Raw genomic sequence first — 23,927 nt, forward strand, 5'->3', positions numbered from 1 at the left:
ATGAGTCATAATATACTGTATATCAGCATAAGAAATCTCTCTTTCTTTCTTTCTTTCTTTCTTTCTTTCTTTCTTTCTTTCTTTCTTTCTTTCTTTCTTTCTTTCTTTCTTTCTTTCTTTCTTTCTTTCTTTCTTTCTTTCTTTCTTTCTTTCTTTCTTTTTTTCTTTCTTTCTTTCTTTCTCTCTCTCTCTCTCTCTCTCTCTCTCTCTCTCTCTCTCTCTCTCTCTCTCTCTCTCTCTCTCTCTCTCTCTCTCTCTCGCTCTCTCTCTCTCTCTCTCTCTTTCTGTCTCTCTCTTTCTCTCTCTCTCTCTCTTTCTCTCTCTTTCTCGCTATGTCTCTCTCTCTCTCTCTCTCTCTCTCTCTCTCTCTCTCTCTCTCTCTCTCTCTCTCTCTCTCTCTCTCTCTCTCTCTCTCTCTCTCTCTCTCTCTCTCTCTCTCTCTCTCTCTCTCTCTCTCTCTCTCTCTCTCTCTCTCAGTGTTCTACAGACACACAGTGAAAGGCCACTCCTGTCTGAGAATCCCGTGGAGGGAGAGTGGTATTTCTCACTGTCGGCACACACACCGTACATCAGGCCTTGGATGTAAATGACGTGTCCCTGTATGGGGTGATGGCGAGCAAACCAATGGACGAAAAGCTGCTGTACTGCATAGCTTTATGGAAATACCACTGATGCTGTACAAAACGCTAAAATTCCTGGCAGACAGATTTCAATGTTCACAGAGACCTAAAGGAAATATAAAATGAAAACAAGTAGATAACAGATACCCCTCAAATTTGAGTCTTGTTATACCTGGGTAACAGTATATTATGGTGTGAGGTAATAGTCTTGTTATGACTGGGTAACAGTATATTATGGTGTGAGGTAATAGTATTGTTATACCTGGGTAACAGTATGTTATAGTGTGAGGTAATAGTCTTGTTATGACTGGGTAACAGTATATTATGGTGTGAGGTAATCGTCTTGTTATGACTGGGTAACAGTATATTATGGTGTGAGGTAATAGTCTTGTTATACCTGGGTAACAGTATGTTATGGTGTGAGGTAATAGTCTTGTTATGACTGGGTAACAGTATATTATGGTGTGAGGTAATAGTATTGTTATACCTGGGTAACAGTATATTATGGTGTGAGGTAATAGTCTTGTTATGACTGGGTAACTGTATATTATGGTGTGAGGTAATAGTCTTGTTATGACTGGGTAACAGTATGTTATGGTGTGAGGTTATAGTCTTGTTATGACTGGGTAACAGTATATCATGGTGTGAGGTAATAGTATTGTTATACCTGGGTAACAGTATATTATGGTGTGAGGTAATAGTATTGTTATGACTGGGTAACTGTATATTATGGTGTGAGGTAATAGTCTTGTTATGACTGGGTAACTGTATATTATGGTGTGAGGTAATAGTCTTGTTATGACTGGGTAACAGTATATTATGGTGTGAGGTAATAGTCTTGTTATGACTGGGTAACAGTATATTATGGTGTGAGGTAATATCTTGTTATACCTGGGTAACAGTATGTTATGGTGTGAGGTAATAGTCTTGTTATGACTGGGTAACTGTATATTATGGTGTGAGGTAATAGTCTTGTTATACCTGGGTAACAGTATATTATGGTGTGAGGTAATAGTCTTGTTATGACTGGGTAACAGTATGTTATGGTGTGAGGTAATAGTCTTGTTATACCTGGGTAACAGTATATTATGGTGTGAGGTAATAGTCTTGTTATGACTGGGTAACAGTATGTTATGGTGTGAGGTAATAGTCTTGTTATACCTGGGTAACAGTATATTATGGTGTGAGGTAAAAGTCTTGTTATGACTGGGTAACAGTATGTTATGGTGTGAGGTAATAGTCTTGTTATGACTGGGTAACAGTATGTTATGGTGTGAGGTAATAGTCTTGTTATACCTGGGTAACAGTATGTTATGGTGTGAGGTAATAGTCTTGTTATGACTGGGTAACAGTATGTTATGGTGTGAGGTAATGGTATTGTTATACCTGGGTAACAGTATATTATGGTGTGAGGTAATAGTCTTGTTATGACTGGGTAACAGTATATTATGGTGTGAGGTAATAGTCTTGTTATGACTGGGTAACTGTATATTATGGTGTGAGGTAATAGTCTTGTTATGACTGGGTAACTGTATATTATGGTGTGAGGTAATAGTCTTGTTATGACTGGGTAACAGTATGTTATGGTATCAGGTCATAGCTAGGATTATTATTGTAACAGGAACAGTTACACGTGTCCTCCATCTTGGGAGTATAGAGTCCAGACAATACAAAATCAGCAGTTCGAGGAAGAAAATGTACACTAAATTATACTTGACTAACACATAAATGAATATAGCCTATTGGGTTTTATGGGGTTTTATGGGAAGAGTTGTCCCTAATATGTATTATCCCAACTCTCTAACATATCAATTGAGCTTACTCATTTAATAATGAGCTTAAGACTTGGCTTTGAGAGGTGAAAATATAGAGTTTAAAACCTCTTAAGCTGACAGTCCCCGAAATCGGGCACTATAATTACTTTTTAAAAATATGTACATGTCTACATGACCTATTTTATTGATTTTTCCACTGTTTTATAAGTCATAAGACAGACACCCAGACCTTCCTAGGACCGTGTAAACGTTCTCTGTCGAATAAACGTGTATTTGCCTGCCTCTGGTGGTCGGCTGCATCGTTACATCCATTTACATCACTTCACTGCAACGTTATGTCAAAGGGGCGGTCCTTAGAAAAACATGTATCCAGCTCTACTGCTTCATGGCACAGACATGGCCAAGCAATCGCTGAAGTTGTCTCGAGCAGGCGAATCTAAATACACAATTTTCATTGTTCTACGATAAATAATGTGACCTACAAACCTCCTTGAACCTAAAATAAGTAAATAAGTAAGTCAAACATTTGTTTGAGGCAGACACATTGCATATGCTCAGAACGACAAAATCTAACGACAAAATCCCCTTATCTATAGGAGGGACGCATGCTGTTTAAATGGCCCAAATGTTGATTTAGACATTCACAAATTTAACAGATTTTGACTATCACAATGTCATGATGTATGTTTGGTAAAGTAATAAAGAAGGTGAAATATTTTGGGTAAATATTCCTAAAACAGATTATAGCTACTGTATATATGGACATATTATCAAGTATGAAAAGGCTTATTCATTCACATAAAAAAATAAAATATATATCATTATATTTGTATATGTTTTATTATACTTCATATGGGTTTTTCTCAGACATAAATAAACAATTCCAGGTGAAAGCCAAAGGTTATAGCTTTCTAGGAGGGGGAAACACTACTACATTAATCAAATATTGCCCTCTTGCTAGATTGATGACTAAAGCCATAGCAAAACAGTGCAAAACGGCTGTCAGCTCAACTAGTTATTAAAAGACATGACTTGAACACACGTTTGTGAAGAACATTTTATTGCAAAGCAATTCCTGGAAAAAAGAGCATGAAAAAATATGAAAACTCATAGAAAACAATATCAAAATACTTTAAAAAAAATAAAACATTAAATAAAACTAAAGATGACAAAAAACACCAAAGTGTCAATGATTACAAACAGTCTGGCCATAGTCATAAATTAAAGGGAATTATTCATCATAGTAAAAAAAATACAAATTCCCCCAAAAAATAAGGAAACTGAAAAAAATATGATATATAACAATACTATGTTAAACAAATATGAAAAGCGAATGATTTGACATTAATATTACTATCCAGACCTGGAGGTAAGAATCACACTGTGTTTCAGGAGATTGTCTGAACTGTGTCTCCGCATACAACAGCAGTAGTCTTTAATATAGCTTCTCTTTAATCTTTTCAAAATATAAATAACACTAAAATAACCAGAGAAGAACAAGAAAGCATTGGTACAATTAAGATCGGGCATCTTGTATTTGATTGACACTTAGAAACATCTGCGATTAGATCTCTATCCTAACATAGTTTTCTTTTTTATTTACTAAATGTGTATTCTCAATGCTTCAAAATATTTATTAATGTCAGTTAACAGTTATAGATGTTTCTTCATGAAATTAAACTGATAAACCATATGATCAGTCTGTACAATATAATTACTAAAAAATTACAACTTAGATGGTATGTACAATAGCTAGTACCTACAAAGTACAACGGCTATAATGTAATAAAATATGTAAACAAATATGTTTGTTTGACACAGTTTGACTGTGACAACAGATAGAATTCACACTTTTTACGTTAGATTTATTTCTGTTTAGACATCTTTAACAGTGTTATAGTACTGCATTCTGTCCTCGATGGGACAGCTCCATAGAAAATAGAACAAGAGGCGGATAACCAACACACAGAGGCCTGCAAAAGACACAACCAGCACGACTGCGAACCAACACAGCTTTTTATCTTCAGGGAAAATCATATTTTCATTGTTGATGTTTTTAGGGAATAAAATCAAAAGTTGTGTAGTCTTGACGATGACGAAGTATAACATTTGGCCTTGGAGAGAACTGGACTATTCAAGCAACGTTGATATATTGTACTGTACTGTACAATATATTGTACTGTACTGTACTGGACTGTAGTGTACTGTTTTGGTAGGATGGGCATGCATTACAATCAGTTGCTTTTAACCGAGATAAGAACAAGCAACCACTTCTCGCCAGGATCACACGTCAGTGTCACTCTGTCCGTCCATCTGTCACACAATTTTACATTTTACATTTTAGTCATTTAGCAGACGCTCTTATCCAGAGCGACTTACAGTTAGTGAGTGCATACATTTTTCATACTGGCACAATGAGAGTAATCATGTCGAGATCAGATGACAGAGTTATGAGATCTGAAGAGATCCTAAGAGATCTGTCCTTAGCCATTTGAGCTCTCTTGGTTTCATTTGATACATACAGTAGTAGATGTTATTTATTTTGCGTAGACACCACACTTTTATAATGTAGAAACCATACAAACAATAGAAATGTCTCAAATCTTTTTACGGCAGTAGTCCATTTTTTCCATTGACTTTACAATGATCCCTTCTATCCTGACCCACTCTTGTTAAGCACTACATGTTGCTTACATGCTGGAAATGGTCAAGATTAAGGAACATCGCCATTTTGTACAGGTTCTAAAAGTCACTTAGGATAATGATACAGTAGCTGTGAAGTGGTTGTACACCTACCCGATAGAAGAGCAAGGTCTCTAAAGATGCTATTAGCCTTCTCGGTATGCTTACAATAGTAAGTGTGCTTTATATTACAAAACATGTCATAGTTCAACCACTCTACACAGCATCAAGTAACAGTTCCAATTTTACAATTTTTTTGTCTTCGCAGCTCCTTAGAAGGTAACTGTTAAATACAGTTCTATATTTATTTCCCTCTCTCTTTTCATCTCGCAACGTCCGCCACTCAAACGTAATACTCCTTGTCTTTGTTTTTCTGTTTTCCTTTGATGCCTTTCGAGCTCTGCTGTTTGTCCTTGACGACGGCTCCGTTGCTCTGCGTGGCCGAGTTGGTGATGTAATTCCGTCTCTCGTCCACCTGGTAGGAGCCCTCGTCCCTGTTCCTGTACTTATACATGGCGTACAGGAGGATGAGGATGCACAGGGCGGCGGCCGCCACTATCCCGACGACCATCCCGATGGTGCTGCTAGACTGGCGGGACACTTCCGGGGGTCCCGGGACTCGGTCGACGCCGGGCTGGGTGGGCAGGGCTGTGGGTACATTACGGAACATGGGGGAGGTTATTACAGGAGCCCTCTGCTTGGTGCTGTCTACCTCATAGGGCAGCGTGGGCAACGGGAGCAACACTAGGTCTGGCTGGGGTTTTAGCTCGCGGTTATTCATTTTGCCGGCAGGAAGCTTGGCGGGTGACGCGTGGTGCAGGGTTGCGGTGGAGGTGTAGCGGCTCTGGTCGGGTGCTAGCGGCAGCGCGGCGGTAGTGGTAGTCCTACCGCGGTCTGAGGACGGTTTGTCAGGTCTAAAGTCCTTTGTTTCCCACTTGGGCTGGTGAGCTTTGTAGCCACCTTCAAAAGCCGACGTGGACAAGGTCTTATCTGTTACCAAGGAGAAGGTGGTGTAAAGCTCTTCATCATCAGAAGGAGGCAGGTTAGAGTCGAAAGCTTCCCCTGAGCCATACCCAGATATCACCAAGCCATCATCATCATCATCATCATCATCATCATCACAATCATCGCTGCCTCCGTCCGACAAGCAAGGTACGCCGGCCTCAGTGGCCGTGGACAGGGACTCTTTAGTAGTCTCAATTATGGTCAGGGGTGGGCGGAGGGTTGGGAGGGTTGGGAGGGGGATGGAGGGGGTGGAGGGGGGCAGCACTAAATGGTCCTCTAAGAGTACAGGGATGACTAATTCACCTCCTAGAGGTAGAGACAGACAAAAAACATGTTAGAGAGCAGTAAGGACGTCATGGCAACCATACACATCTTTCTAGCTATTAATGGCAACCATACACATCTATCTAACTATCACATTCACCCAAAACGGAAAAGAGGTCAATAAAAGCACAACACGATACTGTACTAAACAAAATAAACATGTACATACACTGTACCTACATAACACAGCTTTAAATAAGAACAGACATGCCAGAAAACAGAACAAATGCAAAAGTGAAAAGGTTCAAAAGGCTTCAGGGGGTGTGAGGGTGAGCCAGACATTAAGGTGTAATCAAAAAAAGCACTTAAGAATACATAACCAATAGAGCCAGCATAATGTGGATTTAGTAGTATTTACCTTTGAAATCATATTCTCTCACATCTGACACTGAAGTTATCATGTAGCTGATAATAACTATATCCCTATTTGAAAATGGATAACAAGCAGCATAGTGGCTTAAACCCGGATATATTTATAATTCTACAATAAGATATGTGTGACGGACAGAAGGCCCAACTGGCTAGATTACCTTACAGTGTCAGTAACCCCCACGGAAGGATCTGGCTCCCCAGTCGGACCCAGCCTCTCGCCTTTTGAATGGCTCTATACAGCTTCCATAAAGGCAGGGTCTCATAGGGCAGACCAATGACAGCTGAACGTTCACTCTCTGATGACGTATCTGTGGATGTATCATGTACCCTTGTGTGATTTGTGTCCGGTTTCTGTATCATTCTGGAGGGGGTTTCTGTATCATTCTGGAGGCGGTGTCTATATCATTCTGGAGGGGGTTTCTGTCTCATTCTGGAGGGGGTTTCTGTATCATTCTGGAGGGGGTTTCTGTATCATTCTGGAGGGGGTTTCTGTATCATTCTGGAGGTGGTGTCTGTATCATTCTGGAGGAGGTTTCTGTCTCATTCTGTAGGCAGTGTCTGTATCAATCTGGAGGGGGTGTCTATATCAATCTGGAGGGTGTGTCTGTATCATTCTGTAGGCGGTATCTGTATCATTCTGGAGGGGGTTTCTGTATCATTCTGGAGGGAGTGTCTGTATCATTCTGGAGGGGGTGTCTGTATCATTTTGTAGGGGGTTTCTGTATCATTCTGGAGGGGGTGTCTGTATCATTCTGTAGGGGGTTTTGTATCATTCTGGAGGGGTTTTCTGTATCATTCTGGAGGAGGTGTCTGTATCATTCTGGAGGGGGTGTCTGTATCATTCTGGAGGGGGTGTCTGTATCATTCTGGAGGGGGTTTCTGTATCATTCTGGAGGGGTGTCTGTATCATTCTGTAGGCAGTGTCTGTATCATTCTGGAGGGGGTATCTGTATCATTCTGGAGGGGGTGTCTGTATCATTCTGGAGGCAGTGTCTGTATCATTCTGGAGGGGGTGTCTGTATCATTCTGTAGGCAGTGTCTATCATTCTGGAGGGGGTGTCTGTATCATTCTGGAGGGGGTGTCTGTATCATTCTGGAGGGGGTTTCTGTATCATTCTGGAGGGGGTTTCTGTATCATTCTGGAGGGGGTGTCTGTATCATTCTGGTGGCTGTGTCTGTATCATTCTGGAGGGGGGTTTCTGTATCATTCTGGAGGGGGTGTCTGTATCATTCTGTAGGCAGTGTCTGTATCATTCTGGAGGGGGTATCTGTATCATTCTGGAGGGGGTGTCTGTATCATTCTGAAGGGGGTGTCTGTATCATTCTGTAGGCAGTGTCTATCATTCTGTAGGCAGTGTCTATCATTCTGGAGGGGGTGTCTGTATCATTCTGGAGGGGGTTTCTGTATCATTCTGGAGGGGGCTTCTGTATCATTTTGGAGGGGGTGGCTGTATCATTCTGGAGGCAGTGTCTGTATCATTCTGGAGGGGGTGTCTGTATCATTCTTTAGGGGGTTTCTGTATCATTCTGGAGGGGGCGTCTGTATCATTCTGTAGGGGTTTTCGTATCATTCTGGAGGGGGTTTCTGTATCATTCTGGAGGGGGTGTCTGTATCATTCTGGAGGGGGTGTCTGTATCATTCTGGAGGGGGTTTCTGTATCATTCTGGAGAAGGTGTCTGTATCATTCTGGAGGCAGTGTCTGTATCATTCTGGAGGGGGTGTCTGTATAATTCTGGAGGGGGTGTCTGTATCATTCTGGAGGCAGTGTCTGTATCATTCTGGAGGAGGTTTCTGTCTCATTCTGTAGGCAGTGTCTGTATCAATCTGGAGGGGGTGTCTATATCAATCTGGAGGGTGTGTCTGTATCATTCTGTAGGCGGTATCTGTATCATTCTGGAGGGGGTTTCTGTATCATTCTGGAGGGAGTGTCTGTATCATTCTGGAGGGGGGTGTCTGTATCATTTTGTAGGGGGTTTCTGTATCATTCTGGAGGGGGTGTCTGTATCATTCTGTAGGGGGTTTTGTATCATTCTGGAGGGGTTTTCTGTATCATTCTGGAGGAGGTGTCTGTATCATTCTGGAGGGGGTGTCTGTATCATTCTGGAGGGGGTGTCTGTATCATTCTGGAGGGGGTGTCTGTATCATTCTGGAGGGGGTGTCTGTATCATTCTGTAGGCAGTGTCTGTATCATTCTGGAGGGGGTATCTGTATCATTCTGGAGGGGGTGTCTGTATCATTCTGGAGGCAGTGTCTGTATCATTCTGGAGGGGGTGTCTGTATCATTCTGTAGGCAGTGTCTATCATTCTGGAGGGGGTGTCTGTATCATTCTGGAGGGGGTGTCTGTATCATTCTGGAGGGGGTTTCTGTATCATTCTGGAGGTGGTTTCTGTATCATTCTGGAGGGGGTGTCTGTATCATTCTGGTGGCTGTGTCTGTATCATTCTGGAGGGGGTTTCTGTATCATTCTGGAGGGGGTGTCTGTATCATTCTGTAGGCAGTGTCTGTATCATTCTGGAGGGGGTATCTGTATCATTCTGGAGGGGGTGTCTGTATCATTCTGAAGGGGGTGTCTGTATCATTCTGTAGGCAGTGTCTATCATTCTGTAGGCAGTGTCTATCATTCTGGAGGGGGTGTCTGTATCATTCTGGAGGGGGTTTCTGTATCATTCTGGAGGGGGCTTCTGTATCATTTTGGAGGGGGTGGCTGTATCATTCTGGAGGCAGTGTCTGTATCATTCTGGAGGGGGTGTCTGTATCATTCTTTAGGGGGTTTCTGTATCATTCTGGAGGGGGCGTCTGTATCATTCTGTAGGGGTTTTCGTATCATTCTGGAGGGGTTTCTGTATCATTCTGGAGGGGGTGTCTGTATCATTCTGGAGGGGGGTGTCTGTATCATTCTGGAGGGGGTTTCTGTATCATTCTGGAGAAGGTGTCTGTATCATTCTGGAGGCAGTGTCTGTATCATTCTGGAGGGGGTGTCTGTATAATTCTGGAGGGGGTGTCTGTATCATTCTGGAGGCAGTGTCTGTATCATTCTGGAGGGGGTGTCTGTATCATTCTGTAGGCAGTGTCTATCATTCTGGAGGGGGTGTCTGTATCATTCTGGAGGGGGTATCTGTATCATTCTGGAGGGGGTGTCTGTATCATTCTGGAGGCAGTGTCTGTATTATTCTGGAGGGGGTGTCTGTATCATTCTGGAGGCAGTGTCTATCATTCTGGAGGGGGTGTCTGTATCATTCTGGAGGGGGTTTCTGTATCATTCTGGAGGGGGTGTCTGTATCATTCTGGAGGCGGTGTCTGTATCATTCTGGAGGGGGTTTCTGTATCATTCTGGAGGGGGTTTCTGTATCATTCTGGAGGGGGTGTCTGTATCATTCTGGAGGGGGTTTCTGTATCATTCTGGAGGCGGTGTCTGTATCATTCTGTAGGGGGTTTTCGTATCATTCTGGAGGGGGTTTCTGTATCATTCTGGAGGGGGTGTCTGTATCATTCTGGAGGGGGTGTCTGTATCATTCTGGAGGGGGTTTCTGTATCATTCTGGAGGGGGTGTCTGTATCATTCTGGAGGCGGTGTCTGTATCATTCTGGAGGGGGTTTCTGTATCATTCTGGAGGGGGTTTCTGTATCATTTTGGAGGGGTGGCTGTATCATTTTGGAGGCAGTGTCTGTATCATTCTGGAGGGGGTGTCTGTATCATTCTTTAGGGGGTTTCTGTATCATTCTGGAGGGGGTGTCTGTATCATTCTGGAGGCAGTGTCTGTATTATTCTGGAGGGGGTGTCTGTATCATTCTGGAGGCAGTGTCTATCATTCTGGAGGGGGTGTCTGTATCATTCTGGAGGGGTTTCTGTATCATTCTGGAGGGGGTGTCTGTATCATTCTGGAGGCGGTGTCTGTATCATTCTGGAGGGGGTTTCTGTATCATTCTGGAGGGGGTTTCTGTATCATTCTGGAGGGGGTGTCTGTATCATTCTGGAGGGGGTTTCTGTATCATTCTGGAGGCGGTGTCTGTATCATTCTGTAGGGGTTTCGTATCATTCTGGAGGGGGTTTCTGTATCATTCTGGAGGGGGTGTCTGTATCATTCTGGAGGGGTGTCTGTATCATTCTGGAGGGGGTTTCTGTATCATTCTGGAGGGGGTGTCTGTATCATTCTGGAGGCGGTGTCTGTATCATTCTGGAGGGGGTTTCTGTATCATTCTGGAGGGGGTTTCTGTATCATTTTGGAGGGGGTGGCTGTATCATTCTGGAGGCAGTGTCTGTATCGTTCTGGAGGGGGTGTCTGTATCATTCTTTAGGGGGTTTCTGTATCATTCTGGAGGGGTGTCTGTATCATTCTGGAGGGGTTTTCGTATCATTCTGGAGGGGGTTTCTGTATCATTCTGGAGGGGGTTTCTGTATCATTTTGGAGGGGGTGGCTGTATCATTTTGGAGGCAGTGTCTGTATCATTCTGGAGGGGGTGTCTGTATCATTCTTTAGGGGTTTCTGTATCATTCTGGAGGGGGTGTCTGTATCATTCTGGAGGCAGTGTCTGTATTATTCTGGAGGGGGTGTCTGTATCATTCTGGAGGCAGTGTCTATCATTCTGGAGGGGGTGTCTGTATCATTCTGGAGGGGGTTTCTGTATCATTCTGGAGGGGGTGTCTGTATCATTCTGGAGGCGGTGTCTGTATCATTCTGGAGGGGGTTTCTGTATCATTCTGGAGGGGTTTCTGTATCATTCTGGAGGGGGTGTCTGTATCATTCTGGAGGGGGTTTCTGTATCATTCTGGAGGCGGTGTCTGTATCATTCTGTAGGGGTTTTCGTATCATTCTGGAGGGGGTTTCTGTATCATTCTGGAGGGGGTGTCTGTATCATTCTGGAGGGGGTGTCTGTATCATTCTGGAGGGGGTTTCTGTATCATTCTGGAGGGGGTGTCTGTATCATTCTGGAGGCGGTGTCTGTATCATTCTGGAGGGGGTTTCTGTATCATTCTGGAGGGGGTTTCTGTATCATTTTGGAGGGGGTGGCTGTATCATTCTGGAGGCAGTGTCTGTATCGTTCTGGAGGGGGTGTCTGTATCATTCTTTAGGGGGTTTCTGTATCATTCTGGAGGGGGTGTCTGTATCATTCTGGAGGGGTTTTCGTATCATTCTGGAGGGGGTTTCTGTATCATTCTGGAGGGGGTGTCTGTATCATTCTGGAGGGGGTTTCTGTATCATTCTGGAGGGAGTGTCTGTATCATTCTGGAGGCAGTGTCTGTATCATTCTGGAGGGGGTGTCTGTATAATTCTGGAGGGGGTGTCTGTATCATTCTGGAGGCAGTGTCTGTATCATTCTGGAGGGGGTTTCTGTATCATTCTGTAGGCAGTGTCTATCATTCTGGAGGGGGTGTCTGTATCATTCTGGAGGGGGGTATCTGTATCATTCTGGAGGGGGGTGTCTGTATCATTCTGGAGGCAGTGTCTGTATCATTCTGGAGGGGGTGTCTGTATCATTCTGTAGGCAGTGTCTATCATTCTGGAGGGGGTGTCTGTATCATTCTGGAGGGGGTTTCTGTATCATTCTGGAGGGGGTGTCTGTATCATTCTGGAGGCGGTGTCTGTATCATTCTGGAGGGGGTTTCTGTATCATTCTGGAGGGGGTTTCTGTAACATTCTGGAGGGGGTGTCTGTATCATTCTGGAGGGGGTTTCTGTATCATTCTGGAGGCGGTGTCTGTATCATTCTGTAGGGGTTTTCGTATCATTCTGGAGGGGGTTTCTGTATCATTCTGGAGGGGGGTGTCTGTATCATTCTGGAGGGGGTGTCTGTATCATTCTGGAGGGGGGTTTCTGTATCATTCTGGAGGGGGTGTCTGTATCATTCTGGAGGCGGTGTCTGTATCATTCTGGAGGGGGTTTCTGTATCATTCTGGAGGGGGTTTCTGTATCATTTTGGAGGGGGTGGCTGTATCATTCTGGAGGCAGTGTCTGTATCATTCTGGAGGGGGTGTCTGTATCATTCTTTAGGGGGTTTCTGTATCATTCTGGAGGGGGTGTCTGTATAATTCTGTAGGGGTTTTCGTATCATTCTGGAGGGGGTTTCTGTATCATTCTGGAGGGGGTGTCTGTATCATTCTGGAGGGGGTGTCTGTATCATTCTGGAGGGGGTTTCTGTATCATTCTGGAGGGGGTGTCTGTATCATTCTGGAGGCAGTGTCTGTATCATTCTGGAGGGGGTGTCTGTATCATTCTGGAGGGGGTGTCTGTATCATTCTGGAGGCAGTGTCTGTATCATTCTGGAGGGGGTGTCTGTATCATTCTGTAGGCAGTGTCTATCATTCTGGAGGGGGTGTCTGTATCATTCTGGAGGGGGTATCTGTATCATTCTGGAGGGGGTGTCTGTATCATTCTGGAGGAAGTGTCTGTATCATTCTGGAGGGGATGTCTGTATCATTCTGTAGGCAGTGTCTATCATTCTGGAGGGGGTGTCTGTATCATTCTGGAGGGGGTTTCTGTATCATTCTGGAGGGGGTGTCTGTATCATTCTGGAGGCGGTGTCTGTATCATTCTGGAGGGGGTTTCTGTATCATTCTGGAGGGGGTTTCTGTATCATTCTGGAGGGGTGTCTGTATCATTCTGGAGGGGGTTTCTGTATCATTCTGGAGGCGGTGTCTGTATCATTCTGTAGGGGTTTTCGTATCATTCTGGAGGGGGTTTCTGTATCATTCTGGAGGGGGTGTCTGTATCATTCTGGAGGGGGTGTCTGTATCATTCTGGAGGGGGGTTTCTGTATCATTCTGGAGGGGGTGTCTGTATCATTCTGTATGCAGTGTCTGTATCATTCTGGAGGGGGTGTCTGTATCATTCTGTAGGGGTTTTCGTATCATTCTGGAGGGGGTTTCTGTATCATTCTGGAGGGGGTGTCTGTATCATTCTGGAGGGGGTTTCTGTATCATTCTGGAGGGGGTGTCTGTATCATTCTGTAGGCAGTGTCTGTATCATTCTGGAGGGGGTTTCTGTATCATTCTGGAAGGGGTGTCTGTATCATTCTGGAGGCAGTGTCTGTATCATTCTGGAGGGGGTGTCTGTATCATTCTGGAGGCGGTGTCTGTATCATTCTGGAGGGGGTTTCTGTATCATTCTGGAGGGGGTTTCTGTATCATTCTGGAGGGGGTGTTTGTATCATTCTGGAGGGGGTTTCTGTATCATTCTGGAGGCGGTGTCTGTATCATTCTGTAGATGTTTTCGTATCATTCTGGAGGGGGTTTCTGTATCATTCTGGAGGGGGTGTCTGTATCATTCTGGAGGGGGTGTCTGTATCATTCTGGAGGGGGTTTCTGTATCATTCTGGAGGGGGTGTCTGTATCATTCTGTATGCAGTGTCTGTATCATTCTGGAGGGGGGTGTCTGTATCATTCTGTAGGGGTTTTCGTATCATTCTGGAGGGGGTTTCTGTATCATTCTGGAGGGGGTGTCTGTATCATTCTGGAGGGGGGTTTCTGTATCATTCTGGAGGGGGTGTCTGTATCATTCTGTAGGCAGTGTCTGTATCATTCTGGAGGGGGTTTCTGTATCATTCTGGAAGGGGTGTCTGTATCATTCTGGAGGCAGTGTCTGTATCATTCTGGAGGGGGTGTCTGTATCATTCTGGAGGCAGTGTCTGTATCATTCTGGAGGGGGTGTCTGTATCATTCTGTAGGCAGTGTCTATCATTCTGGAGGGGGTGTCTGTATCATTCTGGAGGGGGTTTCTGTATCATTCTTGAGGGGGTGTCTGTATCATTCTGGAGGCGGTGTCTGTATCATTCTGGAGGGGGTTTCTGTATCATTCTGGAGGGGGTTTCTGTATCATTCTGGAGGGGGTTTCTGGATCATTCTGGAGGGGGTTTCTGTATCATTCTGGAGGGGGTTTCTGTATCATTCTGGAGGGGGTTTCTGTATCATTCTGGAGGGGGTATCTGTATCATTCTGGAGGGGGTTTCTGTATCATTCTGGAGGGGGTTTCTGTATCATTCTGGAGGGGGTGTCTGTATCATTCTGGAGGGGGTGTCTGTATCATTCTGGACGGTTTTTTGTATCATTCTGGAGGCGGTGTCTGTATCATTCTGGAGGGGGTTTCTGTATCATTCTGGAGGGGGTGTTTGTATCATTCTGGAGGGGGTGTCTGTATCATTCTGGAGGGGTTTCTGTATCATTCTGGAGGCGGTGTCTGTATCATTCTGGAGGGGGTGTCTGTATCATTCTGGAGGGGGTGTCTGTATCATTCTGGAGGGGGTGTCTGTATCATTCTGGAGGGGGTGTCTGTATCATACCTCTGTGAGTATCTGTGTGTATTTGCGAGGTAACCATGTGATCAACTCACAGTGTGATGTATGGTAGCATGAATCACTGGAGACTTTCATAATCAAGTTATATTTGCGCAATTAAATTCAAGAGCCGGTTATTCAATTAAATTCCTTTTTTCAGCCCAGCAAAGGAGGCCTTTAGTGAAAATGATACCAAAATCATTTAGCCTGCACTTTAAATTAAATAATGGTTCAATAGCGTTCAATAGCACCTTTTCGTTTCTGAAAAGTCAACAAATGCCTTGTATCTATATTGAATAATTAACAAACAAAAGGTCCTTTCATATGCCCACTAATTAACTGTAAGTAATCAGTGAATATAAACAAATGACTATCCAGCGGATTAAAAGAGAAAAATCTGTCAATGATGATTTCTAATTGACACTGATTGTACACTACTACATCTGATAGAATCTCTCTCTCTCTCTCTCTCTCTCTCTCTCTCTCTCTCTCTCTCTCTCTCTCTCTTAGGGCTGCACTGGGAACCAATAGGTTGAAATTAGACTTGCAAATCCACACATGTTGTCCCCACATGAGGGAGAATGGTTAATTTTAGAGGAAGATGGCGATGAAGAATGTGCATTGATGTGTGTGTGTGTGTGTGTGTGTGTGTGTGTGTGTGTGTGTGTGTGTGTGTGTGTGTGTGTGTTTGTGTGTGTGTGGAGGCCAACATACCGTATGAGGTAACTAATCCCGATAGTTTTCTAAAGGATTAAAATGAGAAAAATATAGTAGTATCCCATCACATGCTGAGTTTGGTGTAGCGTTAAAAGGAGAGTGTAGATATGGTCTGTTCTCATAGGGATATGGTGAACATTCAGGTTGTCATTGCAGCTGCCAAATCCCACTGCCATCAAGGTTTGTGTATACAGTACACTACCAAGACTATCTAATCACTAAGCACTACAAATTGATGCAAATTTCAAATGATAAAACATTTAAATTAAAATCAAGGCAAAACACGTTAATAGTTTATCACTCACAAGTTACGACAAACAGCACTATGTTAGACAAACTAGGAGAACAGTTGGATCTAATAAATTAAGATTAGCTACATGTTGTACAAAGCAAACGTAAAAAAAAGACAAGTCAGTTATAAACATCAGCCCACTAAAACATTATTCAAGGAAGAAACCACATAGTCTTTGTCAACTTACATCAACAATCACCGCATGATTTTGGCATGAAGAAAAAAAGTTTACAAAAGAAAGTTGTGTGAGAATGTTCTTGGTTAAGTATAGTTTTGTATAGATCAAAAATCAGCAATTGGACGTCTTGTTTAATTTTTCTTTAGACATGATGGTGCAGGGAGGGAACAACACTTACATCCACACCACATAACATGAAAAATAAACGTCACCATAATTATAATTTTTTCTTCGATAAATAATCCAGTTTTTACAATGAACTGTACATCTATACGTTTTCGCTTTTGGCTTCTCAATAAATATCTACTTTCTATTAATTTGAAGTTTTTGCTTAGTTTGTATTTCTTCTTTAGTTTAGAATGGATGGATGACTGTCCATATTTTAACATCGCTAAAGAGGGGGAGGGGAGTGTAAAAAGGGGAGGGGCCTATGAACATACTACAGAGGAGATGAGGGTGATGAGGGTGATAGTGTAAGTCAGTTGCCATGTCCATGTAAAGGCAGTACGAAGCAGTCGGGCGGCATTAGAGCTTTTGGCTGTAAGGAAGGGACGGGGACATACAAACAGTGAGCATATACATGCCCATCTACAGAGAAGAACTTAACTCTATTAAACACTGACAGTCTGACAAACCCTAAACTGCAACTTCTTAGCCATGCAATTTTGGTTTATACGTACTCAATCAATCATTCAATAAAAAAAGTTGTTTATCAAAATAGCTCTCAAAAAAATCTGAAAACCAAAGGAAGATATCAAATGGATCTGGAACCGCTTCACCAAATATTTTGTCAACTTTAATGGACTGGTTTTGACAAAATGGAGGATAACTATATGTTTGGGATTTTTTTTTGTGTGTGTCTTTAGATTATTAGCAGTGATCTAAAGCACACAGTCCATTCGCTGAAATAGTTCCAAATACCCCAAAATAAGATAAACATTTAAATGATTCTATAAAAATGATAAAAACCGTGATTCCAAATATTCACATCTGATTCAAAGTGGTCAAAACTAATGTTTACCAAACCACAGTAGTAAAGTAAACGAAGTAATCCCAAAAAAATCATATATATATAATAAAAATGTCATTTATCAATTTGAATGTATCGATACAAAAATAAGTACGGATAAACTATCAAAATATAAATGTCCGTATAAAATGAGAGAACAAAGCCACTTCAATTTGCACACACTACAACCAGAGGCTGTAAAACAGACAGTCGAGAGGAGCAGTCAGGTGACGACTTTCCCTCTGTCATTGGTTTTGGATGACAAATAGATCTGTTTACGCTAGTCTTAAGACATGGACCCGGCGTGCAGTCTGGGTGTAGGTCAGAGAGAAGAACACACTGGCTGATAATGGGTTAATCTTTTTTTGGTTGTACTGCAAGACGTTGATGCATGCTTAAAGTAAGTTGCATTTAGGGAAAGTCCCAAAAAATAATAAACGTCATGCCGGTGTCAGATAAAGTAAGACATCAACGGTTGAGTTGTTAGAGAAGTACAGGGGGCAGTTCAACCAATGGCTGTAGGAGAATAAGAATGAAATTGACCCATAATGATGTATTCTATTGATTTTTGATTCCCACAGCCTTTAGTTTCACAGCTAGACAGCAATAGACAGAGGAATTCCACAAGAGGGTATAAAACTATTTGTTGTATTTTTTCTGAAGTTATATGCAAACTGAATGTATCTGATAAGCACTTTAAACTGATGATCTCACTAATAAGACCGTTTTATTTAATTATCTGTAATTTCACCAGGAGCTTAACTTCATTTTCGAAGGCGTTCTGACCCATTTCATCATGTCAATGTCATTCAGCTACAGAGGTGTGTACAGCGAGATATAATTATTGTGGATGCAAATCATCGCATCATAAAAGTGTGTAATGTCAAACGAAACATTAATATTGGCATGAGGGTCAAACAACCCTTCCCTGAGAGAGATAGCAGCTAGCGAATGTCTGAGAAGCACTCGGAAGACAGATACAGGCGCTCTTATCTTGTAAAAACAGACAGCACTGTGGACAGTGGAGGAGCCAGAGGACACTGACAGACAGTACTGCGGACAGTGGAGGAGCCAGAGGACACTGACAGACAGTACTGTGGACAGTGGAGGAGCCAGAGGACACTGACAGACAGCACTGTGGACAGTGGAGGAGCCAGAGGACACTGACAGACAGCACTGTGGACAGTCGAGGAGCCAGAGGACACTGACAGACAGTACTGCGGACAGTGGAGGAGCCAGAGGACACTGACAGACAGTACTGCGGACAGTCGAGGAGTGCGAATTACACCATGTATACTTGCGCCATTTGATGAATGGAAATAAACATCTGTTACAAAACACCAAAACGTAAAAATGACATTCAGCGATTGTCATTGATTAGGCCTACATTAATTGATGTGTCTTGCCAACAAATGTACCTTTTTTTTGTAGGCTGAAAAGTCAGGACACCTGAAATAGGGCTGAAAGTGTCCCTGGAAAAACAGGATGGTCACCCTAACACACACGGTCATCTTACTAGACTAGGCTACAATATGTATTACCATGAACTGTAACGATCCCGGCTGTCTGAGTCGGGTCCTGTCTGGTGACTAGTGTTCCTGTTCGTAATCTCCAGTTTCCCGAGGGTTCGGGAACGCTCCGGGGAGCGCTCTTGTTTTCCGCACCTGCATCCCATCAGCAATCTGCACACCTGGTCCTGATCATCACCCTTCTTAGGCTCTGGCCCAACATCCAGTTCCTGCCGGATCGTTAGCCATGAACAGTATGTTTGTCAGCGTATCAGTCTCTGAGCCATTAGTGTTAGTTTTGTTGTTTTGCACCTTTTTGACTTGCTGTGTACTGACCTCCGTTTTGTTCTGTCTGCAGTCTCTCACCCGGAACCTTCACCCAACCTCTGCCTGATGGTCGGCGGCTGCCGAGCCAGTACCGGACCAACCACTGCACCCTCAACAACCCATCCACGCCACCCGCTCTGTTCCCTGGATTATTCAGCCTCACTCGGAATCTATTAATAAACACTCACCTTTGTCTCAACGTACCTTGTCCTGGTCTGCTTCTGGGTTCTGGCTAAGTAAACCGTGACAGAACGATCCGGCCAGTAATGAACCCAGCGGACCTGGACTCTGTTCGCCATGCTATTACCCAGCAGGAGAAGATGTTGGGCCATCATAGCATGGTACTACAGGAGATCGCGTTGTCAGTTCGGAACCTTTCTACCGGTCTGACGGAGGTCCAGAACCAACGCAAGTGTCCGGTGGAGGATCCACTACCGGTTTCACCCATCTCGCCTGCCGCTTCTGAAGCTGTGTCCATCCGTGAGCCCAAGGTTCCGACGCCGGATAAATATGAGGGGGAGCTGGGAAGATGCCGTTCCTTCCTTATGCAGTGTGGACTAGTGTTCGATCTACAGCCCTACTCTTATGCCACAGACAAGGCTAGGATAGCCTTTGTGATTGAGTTGCTGCGTGGTCGAGCGCTGGAGTGGGCTTCAGCCGTTTGGGAACGACAGGATCCCTGCATGGCTTCATACCAGGGGTTCACGGCCGAGATGAGGAAGCTCTTCGACCATTCCGTCCGAGGGAGGGACGCAGCTAGGCGCCTGTTTTCGCTTCGCCAAGGAACTCGCAGCGTGGCCGACTTCGTGATCGAGTTCAAGACGTTGGCTGTGGAGAGTGGGTGGAACGAGGAGTCTCTGCAAGCGGCCTTTTACCAGGGTCTGTCGGAGCAGCTCAAGGATGAGTTGATCTCCTATCCGGAGCCTAGTGACCTGGACAGCTTGGTAGCTTTGTCTATTCGGGTGGATAATCGAGTCCGAGAGCGAAGGAGGGAGAAGCAATGGGGTCCGTCCAATCGATCAGCTTCTCAGTTCCCAGTCGGGTCGGGTGGTGGACCAGAACACGTCGATCATTCTCCACCACAATGGATTAGTGGAGAGGTCCTCTATCCCGATTCTGAACCCATGCAAGTGGGGGCGGCACGGGTTAACCAAGGAGGAGCGTCAACATAGACGTAAGACCAACTGCTGCCTCTACTGTGGTAGCTCGGGACATTACATCTCCACTTGTTCCCGGCGGTCGTCAAACTGCCCGGCTCGCTAAAGTTGGGAGGACTTTTAGCGAGCCAGTTTCAACCTCTCAGTACCTCTGTCAGACCCCGTTTCCCGGCTACCCTTGTGAACAGGAATCAGAGCTTAGCGCTTAACGCTTTTATCGATTCAGGTGCCGATGGAAGCTTTCTTGATGCCGAGTTGGTGGAACAGCTGGGGCTTTCCAAGGAGCAATTGCCGGAAGCCATTGAAGCGACCACTCTGAACGGCAGTAGTCTGGCACGTATCACGATGAGGACTGAACCGGTTAAGATGCGGTTGTCGGGGAATCATTCTGAGATGATTTCATTCTTCATTCTGCCGTCTTCCCATGTTCCTCTGGTCCTTGGATACCCCTGGCTGAAGGAACACAATCCCACGTTCGATTGGGTGACGGGCAAGGTAACGAGTTGGAGCCTTGATTGTCATGCTAACTGTCTCAAGACTGCCTGCCCCCATTCGGTTCCCAGTCAGGTGATTGAGGCTAAACCCCTAGATTTGTCCCTGGTTCCCGAGACATATCACGATTTGGGGGAAGTTTTCAGTAAGCAGAAGGCTCTGTCACTCCCTCCCCACCGACCATATGATTGTGCCATCAACCTGGTCCCTGGAGCTGTCTACCCCAAGGGAAGGTTATACAGTATCTCCCGACCTGAACGTGAGGCGTTGGAGACCTACATCAAGGAGTCCCTAGCTGCTGGTCTCGTTCGTCCCTCGTCATCACCCCTGGGGGCAGGATTCTTCTTTGTGGGGAAGAAGGATGGCTCTCTTCGACCGTGTATTGATTATCGGGGGTTGAATGACATCACGGTCAAGAACAAGTATCCCCTGACCTTGATGAGTTCTGCCTTCGACTCCTTACAGGGTGCTACGGTGTTCACCAAGCTAGACCTACGCAATGCGTATCACCTGGTCCGGATCAGAGAGGGGGACGAGTGGTTGACGGGTTTCAATACACCGATGGGTCACTTCGAGTATCAGGTGATGCCGTTTGGACTGACCAATGCTCCAGCGGTATTCCAGAGTATGGTGAACGACGTCCTGAGAGATATGATCGGTCTCTTTGTGTTTGTTTACCTGGATGACATTCTGATCTTCTCGAAGGAACCTTCCGACCACGTCCAGCATGTCCGGCAGGTTCTGCAGCGATTGTTGGAGAATTGCCTGTTCGTGAAGGCCGAGAAGTGCGAGTTTCACGCCCACACGACATCCTTTCTCGGGTACATCATCTCCAGGGGAGAGATTAGGATGGACCAGGAGAAGGTTAGAGCGGTTCTGGAATGGGCCCAGCCCGGTACGAGATTGCAACTCCAGAGATTTTTGGGGTTTGCGAATTTCTACCGCAGATTCATCCGGGATTACAGCCGTGTGGCCGCTCCGTTAACTGCCTTGACTTCCAGTATCAGGACCTTCAAGTGGAATCCGGAGGCGGATCGAGCGTTTCTGGATTTGAAGAGGCGATTCACCAACGCACCGATTCTCTCTCAACCGGACACGGCCCGTCAGTTCGTCGTTGAAGTGGACGCGTCTGATGTGGGAGTTGGCGCCATCCTGTCGCAGCGATGCTCCACGGACAGTAAACTCCATCCCTGCGCCTACTACTCTCGTCGCCTTTCGCCTGCGGAGAGGAATTACGATGTGGGTAACCGGGAGCTTCTCGCGGTGAAACTTGCCTTGGAGGAGTGGCGCCACTGGTTGGAGGGGGCGGAGCAACCGTTTATTGTCTGGACTGACCACAAGAATCTTGCTTACGTGCAATCGGCTAAACGTCTCAACTCCCGTCAGGCCAGGTGGGCGTTGTTTTTCGGACGATTCAAGTTTGCCCTGACGTTCCGACCTGGATCTAAGAACGGCAAGGCGGACGCCTTGTCCCGGATGTTCTCCAAGACGGAGGAGAGTGGGTCCAAGACCGAGACAATCCTCCCCCGGAACTGCGTCGTGGGAGCAGTTATGTGGAAGATTGAGGAGGAGGTGCTGGCGGCCCTTCGGACTCAGCCCGGTCCCGGTAACGGTCCACCCGGTCGGTTGTTTGTGCCTGAGTCGGTTCGTCCTGCTGTCCTCAAATGGTCCCACGCCAGCAAGATGGCTTGTCACCCTGGCGTGGCTCGGACAATGGCGTTTCTTCGCAGACGTTTTTGGTGGCCTGCCATGGCCGAGGATACTCGGGGTTTTGTTGCTGCCTGTCCAGTGTGTGCGCAGAATAAGAGTACCAATCGGCCCAGCTCTGGACTACTTCACCCCCTTCCTATTCCCCGCGACCATGGTCGCATCTGGCCCTGGACTTCGTCACTGGGTTGCCCGCTTCTGAGGGGAACACGGTCGTTCTGACTATCGTGGACAGATTCAGCAAGTTCGCCCACTTTGTGCCTATTGCCAAGCTTCCCTCTGCCTCGGAGACGTCCGAGATCCTGGTTAGGGAGGTTTTCAGGGTCCACGGTTTGCCCAGTGATATCGTTTCTGACCGTGGCCCTCAGTTTACCTCTGCTGTCTGGAAGTCCTTCTGTTTGGCCATTGGAGCTACAGTCAGTCTCACATCTGGTTTTCACCCCCAATCCAATGGTCAGGCGGAGAGAGCCAACCAGAAGATGGAATCCACGCTACGCTGTCTAGTCTCTTCCAACCCCACCTCCTGGGTCTCTCAGTTGCCTTGGGTTGAGTATGCCCACAATACTCTTCCTACATCTGCCACTGGGATGTCTCCCTTCCAGTGCCTGTATGGCTACCAACCTCCCCTGTTTCCTTCTCAGGAGAAGGAGCTCTCAGTGCCTTCTGTTCAGGCCCATATTCGTTTGCCACCGGACCTGGCATCGGGCCAGAAAGGCACTCCTTAGAGTTTCGGACCGGTATCAGCTCCAGGCGAATCGTCGCCGGATTCCCGCTCCCACCTATACCATCGGAGATAGGGTTTGGTTGGCCACACGGGATCTTCCGTTACGGACTGAGTCTAGGAAGTTGTTACCGAAGTTCATTGGTCCGTTTGTGGTGGAGAAGGTGATCAATCCAGTGGCAGTTCGACTCAAACTACCGAGGACGCTCAGAGTCCATCCCACCTTTCATGTCTCCTGCCTCAAGCCTGTCTTCCTCAGTCCTCTGTTGCCTCCTCCGCCTCCTCCTCCTCCTCCTCGGATGATCGGAGGTGGTCCTGCCTACACGGTGCGTCGCATCATGGATTCCAGACGGCGGGGCCGGGGTTTCCAGTATCTCGTGGACTGGGAGGGGTATGGCCCTGAGGAGAGGAGTTGGATTCCGCGGCGACAGGTCCTAGATGCGGACCTCATCAGTGACTTCTACCGCCTCCATCCTGGCGCTCCGGGGAGTCCGCCCGGTGGCGTTCGTCGGAGGGGGTACTGTAACGATCCCGGCTGTCTGAGTCGGGTCCTGTCTGGTGACTAGTGTTCCTGTTCGTAATCTCCAGTTTCCCGAGGGTTCGGGAACGCTCCGGGGAGCGCTCTTGTTTTCCGCACCTGCATCCCATCAGCAATCTGCACACCTGGTCCTGATCATCACCCTTCTTAGGCTCTGGCCCAACATCCAGTTCCTGCCGGATCGTTAGCCATGAACAGTATGTTTGTCAGCGTATCAGTCTCTGAGCCATTAGTG

The 23,927-nt window shown here is 45.6% G+C and overlaps 1 protein-coding gene across 10 annotated transcripts in view; it reads right to left on the reverse strand.

The window, feature by feature from the left end:
• Positions 1-4,234: 4,234 nt before the first annotated feature.
• The window catches only part of LOC121544597 (neurexin-3a-like), a 647,039-nt gene continuing 627,346 nt past the window's right edge, over positions 4,235-23,927 (reverse strand). For 6 of the 10 annotated variants that reach the window (XM_045209073.1, XM_041854567.2, XM_041854570.2 and 3 more), the window contains one exon: positions 4,235-5,725. In XM_045209073.1, coding sequence (XP_045065008.1) covers positions 5,421-5,725 — 305 coding nt within the window. In that variant the 3' untranslated portion in view covers positions 4,235-5,420. Of the gene's footprint in view, positions 6,389-16,041; positions 16,772-23,927 lie in introns of those variants that run through there. The other 4 variants (XR_005996136.2, XR_005996135.2, XM_045209074.1 and 1 more) reach the window with 3 other exon arrangements.

The sequence above is a fragment of the Coregonus clupeaformis genome, chromosome 29 (genome assembly GCF_020615455.1).
Source record: "Coregonus clupeaformis isolate EN_2021a chromosome 29, ASM2061545v1, whole genome shotgun sequence".
NCBI lineage: Eukaryota > Metazoa > Chordata > Actinopteri > Salmoniformes > Salmonidae > Coregonus > Coregonus clupeaformis.